Raw genomic sequence first — 12,421 nt, forward strand, 5'->3', positions numbered from 1 at the left:
GCTGATCAGATCAGAATGATGACAGACAAAAACACGCTATAAAGAACGCAAAAAAGTTTGCAAAAGAACGCTATAAGATGTAAGATCTTAGTGCTAATATTTCACTTTTAAGCGTTCTTTGTCAGAAGATGTAAGATCTTAGCACAAAAATAAGTACAACTGGTACACTGGTACAACTTTGTGCCGCTGTGTTAGTCTCAGATGGCGTTGTTCCCCAGTGAATTGTTATTTGTTTATTTTTTATTAGTATTTGTGTACAAGTACTGTAATGACCTATATTCTACAGACCTACCAAGCCCAAACACAGAAGATTTTTCATACTATCAGAAAATAGCCAACAAACTGATACAGCTTTGTGCTGGTGTGTTAGTCTCAGGTGGCGTTGTTCCCCAGTGAATTGATATTTTTATAATTATTATTATTATTTGTGTACAGGTAGTGTAACTACCTATATTATACAAACCTACCAAGCCCGAAAATAGAAGATTTTTCATGCTCTCAGAAAATTTCAAGTTACGGCCATGAGGCAACATAAAATCATTTTGCAAGCCTCAGCATCGACTAGTAAATTCTCAGAGTAGAATAGCCATCATATTGAGCTATTAAAAATCTGTGGTTTGACTATGAAATTTGATAAAAAAGAAAATGAAGCATTACGTCCTTTTGACAGCAAGCTTGTCAATCAAAGCGGGTAGCACCACAGGGAACTCCCAAAAAAAAATTGTTCAAATGATGTTTCCTTCGAGCTGATTCTAGTGTTTTCCCAGCAGGTAGCCTAGAACATTCTTAGGGACTGCCCTTCACTGAACTTTAAATGGAAAATTCTGTTCCGTTTAATCGAAAAAACAAAGTTCGTACTTTTGATGATTTAAGTTTCATTAAAACTAAATATCTCTCTATCTCTGGCACAAAACGGGAGAAGTTAAATGGTTTTTCTAAGATCTTAGGCTGTGCGATAGGGCTGCCTAAGTAAAGAACGATGTGGGCACAATGTATTATTTACTTCTTTATTTTTTATTTTATTTTTTTCCATACCCGGGCACTTCGTATCGAAGGAGTTGTCGTAGAAACTTCAAAAAGGGCTAATTCGATTGGAAATTCGAGTGGCTAGTGCCCTTTTTTATAGTCGAAAGTGATTGGAGGGCAACTAACACCCCTTCCACGCCCACCATTTCCCGAAACACATCCAATCAAAATTTTGAGATAGCAATTTTGTTCAGCGTTGTTGATTTCTAGATAGAAAATATATTTTTGAGGAGGACACTCCCCAACTACCCTCGGGGCAAGGGTTTCAAGTTATGACCTGAGGGCATATAAGAACAATGTTGGTATAATGTATTGTTTATTATTTTTTTCCCTTCAAGCAGGGCACTTTAAACCAAAAAAGTTGTCGTAGAAACCTCGAAAAGTGCTCATTCAATTGGAAATTGGAGTGGCTTGTCCTTTTTTCAATAGTCAAAAGTAATTGGAGGGCAACTAACACCCCTTCTACGCCCACCATTTCCCCATACACATCCAATCAACAATTTTGAGATAACAATTTTTTTTTCAGCGTAGTTGATTTCCAGATAGAAATTATGTATTTGAGGAGGACACTCCCCCACAACCCTCAGGGCAAGGGTTGTAAGTTATGCCCTGGGGGCATATAAGGTTTTTATAGAAGGCGTTGTCGTAGAAACTTCAAAAAAGGCTCATTCGATTGGGTATTCAAAGGGCTAGTGCCCTTTTTAATATTCGAAAGTGATTGGAGGGCAACTGTCCCCCCCACGTCCATCATTCCCCCAAACACATTAAATCAAAATTTTGAGATAGCCATTTTGTTCAGCGTAGTTGATTTCCAGATAGAAAATATGATTTTTAGGAGGACACTCCCCCACAACCCTCGGGGCAAAGGTTGTAAGTTATGCCCTGGGAGCATAGAAGGTTTTTTATAGAACGCATTGTCGTAGAAACTTCAAAAATGGCTCATTCGATTGGAAATTCAAAGGTCTAGTGCCCTTTTTTATAGTCGAAAGTGCTTGGAAGGCAACTAACACCCTTTCCTTGCCCACCATTACCAAAACACATCCAATCATAATTTTGAGATAGCCATTTTGTTCAGAATAGTTGATTTCCAGATAGAAATTATGTTTTTGAGGAGGACACTCCCCCCAGAGCTCTCAAGGCAAGGGTTGTAAGTTATGCACTGGGGGCATATATGGTTTTTATTGAAATATTTGTCGTAGAAACTTGAAAAAGGGCTCATTCGATTTGAAATTCAAAGGATTAGTACCCTTTTTAATAGTCGAAAGTGATTTTAAGGCAACTAACCCCCTTCTCACGCCCACATTTTCCCCAAACACATCCAATAAAAATTTTTAGATAGAAAATTTGTCCCACGACGTACAAATTTCAGGAAATTATATCTTTGAGGAGGACACTCCTCCCACAGTTTTCATGGTAAGGGTGGTAAGTTATACCATGGGGGCAAATTAGGTTCTTATTGAAATATTTGTAATGGAAACTTGAAAAATGGCTCATTCAAGTGGAAATTCAAAGGATTAGTACCCTTTTTAATAGTCGAAAGTGATTTGAAGGCAACTAACCCCCTTCTCACGCCCACATTTTCCCCAAACACATCCAATAAAAATTTTTAGATAGCCATTTTATTCAGTGTAGTTGAAAGTTTTGGAAATTAGGTCTTTAAGGCTGACAACCCCTCCCCCCACACCCCTCAGGGCAAGGATTGTAAGTTATGCCTTGGGGGCATATAAAGTTTTTATTGAAAGCATTGTCGTAGAAACTTCAATAGGGCTCATTCAATTGGAAATTGGAAGGGCTAGTGCCTTTTTTAATAGTTGACAGGTATTGGATAGCAACTAACGCCCCTCTCACACCCACCATATTCCCAAACACATCCAATCAAAATTTTGAGATATCCATTTTGTTCAACGTTGTTGAAAGTTCTGGAATTTAGGTCTTTTAGGATGATAGCCTCCTCAGAGCCCTCAGTGCAAGGGTTGTAAGTTATGCCCTGGGGGCATATAAAGTTTTTATTGAAAGCGTTGTCGTAAAAACTTCAAAAAGGTTTTTTCAATTGGAAATTGAAAGGGCTAGTGCCTTTTTTAATAGTTGAAAGTGATTGGATAGTGAATAAAGCCCCTCTCACGACCACCATTTTCCCAAACACGTCAAATCAAAATTTTGAGATATCCATTTTGTTCAAAGTGGTTGAACGTTCTGGACATTAGGTCTTTTAGGATGATAACCCCCTCAGAGCCCTCAGTGCAAGGGTTGTAAGTTATGCCCTCGGTGCATATAAGGTTTTTATAGAGGGTGTTGTCGTAGAAACTTCAAAAATGGCTCATTCGATTGGATATTGAAATGGCTAGTGCCCATTTTAATAGTTGAAAGTGATAGTAAGGCAGTTAAGACCCCTTCCATGCCCACTGTGTCCCAAAACACATCCAGTCAAAATTTGGATATAGCCAATTTGTCCCACGACGTACAAAGTTCAAGAAATTATACCTTAGAGGAGGACACTCCTCCCACAGTCTTCAGGGCAAGGGTGATAAGTTATGCCCTGGGGGCATATAAGGTTTTTATTGAAATCTTTGTCGTAGAAACTTGAAAAAGGGCTCATTCAATTTGAAATTCAAAGGATTAGTATCCTTTTTAATAGTCGAAAGTGATTTGAAGGCAACTAACCCCCTTCTCACGCCCACATTTTCCCCAAACACATCCAATAAAAATTTTTAGATAGCCATTTTATTCAGTGTAGTTGAAAGTTTTGGAAACTAGGTCTTTAAGGCTGACAACCCCTCCCCCCACACCCCTGAGGGCAAGGATTGTAAGTTATGCTCAGGGGGCATATAAAGTTTTTATTGAAAGCGTTGTCGTAGAAACTTCAAAAGGGCTCATTCAATTGGAAATTGAAAGGGCTAGTGCCTTTTTTAATAGTTGAAAGTTATTGGATAGCAACTAGCGCCCCTCTCACACCCACCATATTCCCAAACACATCAAATCAAAATTTTGAGATATTCGTTTTGTTCAACGTAGTTGAAAGTTCTTGAAATTAGGTCTTTTAGGATGATAGCCTCCTCAGAGCCCTCAGTGCAAGGGTTGTAAGTTATGCCCTGGGGGCATATAAAGTTTTTATTGAAAGAATTGTCGTAAAAACTTCAAAAGGGCTTATTCAATTGGAAATTGAAAGGGCTAGTGCCTTTTTTAATAGTTGAAAGTGATTGGATAGCGAATAACGCCCCTCTCACATCCACCATTTTCCCAAACACATCCAGTCAAAATTTTGAGATATCCATTTCGTTCAACGCATGTGAACGTTCTGGAAATTAGGTCTTTTAGGATGATAACCCCCTCAGAGCCCTCAGTGCAAGGGTTGTAAGTTATGCCCGGGTGGCATATAAGGTTTATTTAGAAAGTTGTTGTATAAATCATAGGCAGCGCAAGTAAAGAACGATGCCTAAGTAAAGAACGATGTTGGCACAATGTATTTTTTTTTTTTTTTGAAAAAAAGGTATGAAGGAGGACTTCTATGCATAATATATCCCCTTTCCATTTGCCAGTGGCTTATTTTTGCCAATTCTATTTTGTTCTAAATGGGGGGCTGGCCCCCAGCCTCCATTGCACTTCCTGGCTGAGGACCACGAAACGGAGATCTGCACCGCCGGTTTGGACCTTGAGGGTCTAGTGCCGTCATACTTACTTTTACTTACTAGTCAGTCAGTGGTTTATAATCACTTCCATTGGATTCAACTCCCACGCAAGTTGCGATTTTTCAAGCAATTAACTTTGAAGATTAAATTAAAGTCCCAGATATGCAAATAGCTTATGTGGCGTATTTCCAGAAACCACGGTTTTATAAAAAATTGGTATATTCTTAGTGCCTGGAAGGGGGGTAACTTATATACGTAATATATCCCCTTTTGCTTTGCCAGTGGCTTATTTTTGCCAATTTTTTTTTTGTTCTAACGCAGTCAGTCATTGGTTCATATTCACTTCAATTGGATTCAACTGCCACGCGAGCTGTGATTTTTTTTCAAGCAATTAACTTTGAATATTAAATTGCTTTGCCAGTGGCTTATTTTTGACAATTTTTTTTTCTAAAGCAGTCAGTCAGTGGTTCATATTCACTTCAATTGGATTCAACTGCCACGCGAGCTGTGATTTTTTCAAGCAATTAACTTTGAATATTAAATTGCTTTGCCAGTGGCTTATTTTTGCCAATTTTTTTTTTTTTGTTCTAAAGCAGTCAGTCAGTGGTTCATATTCGCTTCAATTGGATTCAACTGCCACGCGATCTGCGATTTTTTTGAAGCAATTAAATTTAAATATTAAATTAAAGACCCCCATATGCAAATAGCTTAGGAGGTGTAGTTCCAGAAACCACAGTCTTATACACATTCTTATATTCGTAGTGCTTGGAAGGGGAACGGCTCCTATGCATAATATAACCCCTTTTGCTTCGCCAGTGGCTTATTTTTGCTAATTTTTTTTTCTAAAGCAGTCAGTCAGTGGTTCGTATTTGCTTCATTTGATTCAACTCCCATGCAAGCTAACACTTTTTCAATTATTTAGCTTTGAATATTAAAAAATCGCAAGCTTGTTTGAGGCTATACACACAGCTCGGTTTTATTATACGAGCCGAATGCTAACAGTAAGCAGTGCTGGAGGAGCTTCTCATTTCTTTGTATTAATCTCTTAACCGTGTAGAACTTATTCTTTAAATAATTATCATTCCAAGTTATTTGATTTTTATGCAAACGATTAGGTCTACAACTATAAGGTATGAAAAAGATCACAAGTATGAAAAGATAGCTGATAGTATAAAAAGATAACTATGAAAAGATAGTCCCTGGGGATTCTTGGGTTCGAATCCCACACCTGGCAGAGGTGGTTTTAAGGGGAGGGTCAAAGAGGGCATTTGTCAAAAAAGTGAAATAATAATAATTAATGAATAAATTGAGAAATAAATTTGTTGATAAATGATAATTTTGCTAAAATTTGGCTTGAAAATTCTGTGGGAGCTAATAAAGATTTTGCCCCGGACGTAAGAACAATTAACCATTAATAAATTAAATGAATGATGACGCTCTCCGCTGAGATTAATTTAATAATTTGTAAACAAATTTTAATTTTAATTTGGTAGTAAAAAACTAAATGAATTTGTAAAAATTGTCTGCTTTATTCCTATCTATGAATTATCATCTATACTTTATTGACTATCTATGAAGTAGAATCGGTGGGTTAGGGGAGGGGGTCTAGTTTCGGATTGTTACCCCTTCTCAGCCCTTTTGCTTGTTACACATTTTAACACCTTCAAATTAAAGTTGGGTTCTACTACGTCAATTTTGATTTATGAAATCAAATATGACGAATTTTTTTTTGTTTCTTTTTTTTGGTGTTTTCATTGTTTTTTTTTTTATGGTACAATATCTAACTCCCAAACTTTATTTTATTAATATAGGTGGTTAGAAATCAATTTTGAAAGGGGGGAGTATTAATTATATTAGGACAGAAATGTTGAAATTTATTTTGGAAATAGCGAAAATAAGACACTATGGTTGAGGAGCTTTGCTATGGGAAAAAGAGACATATAAAAAAGAGACTAAAAAGAGACTATAGGATAAAAAATAAAGCAAGAACACAGTAAAATTATTCCTATTTTCAAAAATCAAACATGAAATCAAATATAAAATCATTATGAAATCAAAAATTGTTTATGAGTCAATTTCATTTATGAAAACTTCTGAAGATCCTCTGAAACAAATCTTTATTTATTCCCTTCATTCTCCTCACAGTTTCGCCATGAGTAAATACTTTTTATTAGAGGAACTAAAAGGAAAATTCTTCGTAATTTCAATTTATTCTATCTTTGAAAAGCAATCTCTATGCAAACAAATGAGCTTAGTCTAAGCCGAAAACTCATTTTTGAGTAATTTATGAATCCGCTTTATGGACGTATTATCTCCAGTCTATAGGTATAAGTTAGTTACATATTTGGCTGAGAGGAAGTACTGCTGAACTCTTCCTTGTATTTGTACCAATTAAAAAAAATATCGATAAGTGAAGAAGATAAAGAGTAATAGTACGACCTAAAACGAGCAGAGATAGAATTAGATTTAAAATGCAAAGCCATCACTATGAGTAAATAAAACCTAAAATAACCTGAAATTAAGATGAATTATCAATTCAAACTTAACATGAACTGGAATAATTTAGAAATAATTCCGATGTAACCTCTTAAAACGACCTAAGGGCACAAGTATTGTTTGCGCTTTGCTGAAAACGTAACAGGTTCACTCAAGTTCTATTTAGGTATCTATTTAAAAATACAGAAATTAGTTAACGTTATATAATTGAAATTAATATAGAATTTCGAATTGATAACAAAACAGAATTTTTGACTTGGTATTTGATCCCGGTGATAGGATTGTACGAAAGTGTTTCTTTAACAATCCAAAGAAGAAGAAGAACTTAAGAATTAGTATCATGAATATGAAATGTAGGTAATGTTAGTTTAATAAATTTAGGTAAACATTTGTAGTGGAATAAATAAAAGCAATACTAAAATGCTATTGTTCTCCCAAAATAGTAAAGCCAAAACATTTTAATTTTTTTTTTTTTGTTCAAAAGATCCTCTGTTCAACATACTGGTTGTGTTCCCTTCCGTTTAATCTGTTTTACTGAAAACTTAACAGATTGCTTCAAAAATTACCCGCTGAGTTCTTAAAAGTTATTTTACGGTTTTGAATAAGTTTTTATGTACAAGTTTTATAGGTTCGAATTTGGAATGTTATATGTAAATTTGCACCTTTCTGCTGTATAAAAGAAATGTTTCCGTAGTTGGATAAGCTAAGTTGTTGACAGTATGAACTAATATTTGCTTGAAGAAATTATGGCTAAAAGTACTCTTCCTCTACTTTGAATTGGTATTGTTCCCATAGCCCTTGGATATGTGCAAATGAACATTGAATTACTCTTGAATTACTCTTCATGGCTCATTTTCTTCAAAAGCAGATATAACACCTTTTAGCAAACAGTACGGATTTGCTTTCTTTTATAGGGAATCTGCAAATGCAATAAAGTGTAAAAAAGTTCCAACTGAGGTTTTAAAAGCTATTTTAGTTTTAGATATGTTTTAATTTACAAGTTTTTTAGGTTCGAATTTGGAATGTTATACGTAAGTATGCACCTTTCTAACACATTAAGGCTGTGTAAAAGAAATGTAACGCAACAGACAATCGTTCTGTTACATGTTTTTCTTAGTAACTTTACTTTACGTATTGGCATAACGTGTTTTCTCATAATGTTGAACGTTTTTGTAAAGTGTATATTTTTCTACATGAAACGTTCAACGGAATATCAAAACCTTCTCTATAGCTGTTATTTGCTCCCTTTTTCTTTAAGGAGGGCCACGTGCTATAAGTTTTTCCTTTTTCTTAGCTCAGCAAAGATCTTTTTCTTGAAAAAGGAAAAATCCTTCCGTAAACAAATTACTCTATTTTGATTTTTCATGTAAGTTTGTATTGTTTGCTTTGGTTAAACTTTGAAAAATTACAAAAAATGTTGCGGAGTCTGCCTAAGATGGAGTCTGCCTAATTGCGGAGTCTGCCTGACACGGTATGTGTTTAGACATATGTCTCTGTATGACTGTTTAGAATTTGAAGACTCAGCTGTCATGTTTATCACCATGACAGTGTCTAGGAAAACATGATTTGAAATTTAGCAACGCAAATACAAGTCTAATTCAATATTGCCACCAAGGCCGTATCTAGCGGTGGGGGGTTAGGGGTTTGACCCCCCCCCTCCGAAATGTCTGTCCGATTCGTAAAAACGTAACAAAATTTTTGATGCGTTTTTAAAGTTTTTTTGTACCCCCCCCCCCCGAAAAATCCTTTTGTATCCCCCCCCCCCCGAAAAATCCTTTTGTATCCCCCCCCCGAAAAAAAACAGGATACGACCCTGTGAAATTAAAAAAATACCAAAAAACCTCAGTAGATAACCCGCAAAGTTCCCATCTTCACCTTCAAAATCGCCGAAATGTCATTCATTTTTCAATGAGTCATTATCAAAAGAAGACAAATAGTTATTCATAAAGACCATTGTTTGCTGCAGTCTAGCATCTTTTCAAAACATAAATAGCTAAACAGCCAAAAATTCCTGTAAGTCCTTTAATAAGAAAAAGTAAAACAATTGCCCCTAAGAAATTTGAGTAATTTAATCCCAAACTTTTGAGAAATTTAAATCCCAAAACTAAGTTTGTATCCCATTAAACATATGAAAATGTTTTGTGTTGTTTTTTGGGTGGGGAATCCCTAACATAGAGATACTGATTAATGCCTCTGGTATTAATGTCCAGTCATGTTTCCTTTCTTTAGCATAACCTACAAATTGTAAATTAAAACATCTATGCGCATGGATTGGTTACTGTTGCCCAAAACTCGTTCATTTGGTGGCTTATCAATCATCCAGCAATATCGACTAGGCTACAATTTAAATTGTAGTTGCTAAAGTTTAATCTGCTAAAGTTAAGTTTAAAGTTAAGTTTAAGCTGATTGATTGATACCTTTATTTTCAAAAATTCACAGAAATAGCAATACAATGAAATAAACATAGCCACTACTAGGTCAAAGGACCTGTACACAGTGGTTCAATTAATTAGTTAAACTACAAAATCAAAAGACGAAAAAAAAGTAGCACAAATAATAGTCACAAGGAACCTGCTCTCACCCTGCATCTCGACTGAGGAGGTTGACCTGGTATTAAAATGAAAAACCTGCCCCTAATGCTTTCTGGTTGGCTATTCCAAAGGGCCACTCTTACGTGACGAAACACATGGGTTGACCTTATTGTATTTCTCTTCTCGTAGTTTAGCTTATCAGCCCCAAATATTGTTCGAAGATTAAGATAACATATAAATACTGCTGATTTTGATGATTTTAAGATGAATTCCAAAGAAATATGCTGCGTTGTCTGCTATTAGTGGCTGTTCTCCCTGTGTTTTGTTGGGATGATTGTAGCATAGGTTGTGTTTTGTTTTTCAATTAATTTGGGGGGGGGGTTAGAATTTATAACGGTGGAAAAATTAGGTTATTATTGTGTGTTTTGTCGGATTTTTTTCAGTTCTATTTTGTTTTGAATTATTTACCGGTGTCCCCGCGCATACTGTTTAAGGTGGGTAAGTAGCCAATAGACTGCAGATTCTAATGTCTACACATATGATTGGGAAAGTTTTTATTAACTTTAAGCACTGTGTTAGTTAGAGTTTCAATTGTTTTCATTTCAGTTTAATTTGAATGGAAAGCCACTGTTTCTAAGAACTTATGTGATGCTTATTAATGATTTTTCAGCTTTTTACTGCAATATTCTGTGTTAAAAAAATGTTTACATTTTTATGTTTTTAAGCGTTTTATGTAGGCTACATATATAGTGTCTTGTTATTGTTTGTTTTATTCTACCTCTTCTTGTTTGGATTATTAAGGAGGCGCTATCTCATTGCCGGGATTCTTATTACCAGGGCCCCCTGGCGAGTTGATTTTTCTTATCTTAATTTTCATTTTTTTAGATTTTTCTATCATGTCAAATTATTATCATGTCAAAGGTTATTTAAGCTGATTTACTACTTCACATAATATTGACTTAAAAACATGAGAATTGGCTTTGGCACCAGTATTATTCTAAAAAACATATAACTTTTCGTGCCTTTTCTAGTGCAAATTACTTTTCCCCTTCTAATATATATATATATATATATATATATATATATATATATATATATATATATATATATATATATATATATATATATATATATATATATATATATATATATATATATATATATATATATATATATATATATATATATATATATATATATATATATATATATATATATATATATATATATATATATATATATATATATATATATATATATATATATATATATATATATACATGAAACAGTCATGTATTTTTAAACCATTCGTTTTCTATTTATTATTATTTTTTCCCCATATATATGACGTAGATAATTTTGGAGACCACACTGCCTTTCCATGACGATAAACAAAAGTTCAAATAGGGATAAAATCCTTTTAATAGACAGTGTTTCACAAACAGTGATAGAAATTCTCAAAAAAATACCAGATATTTCGGTAACATATGCAGTGACCGCCATCAGTAGTAAAACTGTTTTACTACTGATGACGGTCACTGCACATATGACAGAAATATCTGATATTTTTTATGAATTTTTATCTCTGTTTCTGAAACACTGTCTATTAAAATGATTTATCCCTATTTGAACTTTTTATTTATTATTAGTTTTTCGAAAAAGTTTCGAAATTTTATTGCTTGGAAAAAATTATTTATTTTTTGAGAATTACAATATATTTTCAAATAGGTATTTTCATATACTAAAAAAATACATATTTTTTTCTGTCGTACCTTATCTAATGAGACTTACTTTTTATTTTTGCTTTACTATGTCATATTTCAGGTAACAGTTCAAGCACCAATGGCCCAGCAGTTCTTTTCATTCAGTTTGTCGTCAATGAAGGGTTAGTTGTAACAGCAACCTCTGACGATACTTTACATTTATGGAGTCTGAAGCAAAAAAGACCGGAGATCATTCACTCATTGAAGTTTACGAAGGAGAGGTTGGATTCTTTTTTCCACTAATTTTACTACTTAAGGAACAGTACCCTTCTGCTTAAGGGTTACACTTCTTGATAATTCTAAAAATGAGAAAAATTGATTCTAAGATTTTGTATCTTTGATAATCAAGCCTTATTTTTAAGAAAATGTGATTTTACTGTTTCTGCCAAGTTTTATACCGATATTTGGAACGAAGGAAGATTAACTTTTAGTAGTGGTTCCATTTTGAGCTCTTTAAAAAGTGGTTCCATTTTGACTTTTTATAAAAGTGGTTCCATTTTGAGCTTTTTTTTTATTTTGAATTTTTAGTAGTGGTTCCATTAAGAGTGAACACTTTCTCTGATACCTCAACGAAGGCTGCATACAAACTTCGTGTAGTTGGTCGTCACACCAAATTTTATTGATGTTTTATTGTAGTGAGGAGTGTGCCCCACCTTGTCAATGACTCTCTGTCAAAATTACTTATGACAGTGTGATAGCTGATCAAGACGGGGCCGTTGAATGGTCACTACATCGGATTTCTTCGTTCCACCTTTTCAGTGACTTTGTAAAAAGTTGAATGGTCACTACATCGGATTTCTTTGTTCCACCTTTTCAGTGAGTTCGTAAAAAGTTGAATGGTCACTACATCGGATTTCTTCGTTCCACCTTTTCAGTGACTTCGTAAAAAGTTGAATGGTCACTACATCGGATTTCTTCGTTCCACCTTTTCAGTGACTTCGTAAAAAGTTGAATGGTCACTAGATCGGATTTCTTCGTT

The 12,421-nt window shown here is 34.4% G+C and overlaps 1 protein-coding gene across 1 annotated transcript in view; it reads left to right on the forward strand.

The window, feature by feature from the left end:
* The window catches only part of LOC148939884 (syntaxin-binding protein 5-like), a 55,736-nt gene that overhangs the window by 31,068 nt on the left and 12,247 nt on the right, over positions 1–12,421 (forward strand). The window contains exon 4 of the mRNA XM_089106022.1: positions 11,504–11,663. Within this exon, the coding sequence (XP_088962148.1) occupies positions 11,504–11,663 (160 nt within the window). The remainder of the gene's footprint in view (positions 1–11,503; positions 11,664–12,421) is intronic.

Source organism: Artemia sp. Qi Xiang Cuo, chromosome 20, assembly GCF_049724085.1.
Source record: "Artemia sp. Qi Xiang Cuo chromosome 20, ASM4972408v1, whole genome shotgun sequence".
Classification (NCBI taxonomy): domain Eukaryota; kingdom Metazoa; phylum Arthropoda; class Branchiopoda; order Anostraca; family Artemiidae; genus Artemia; species Artemia sp. Qi Xiang Cuo.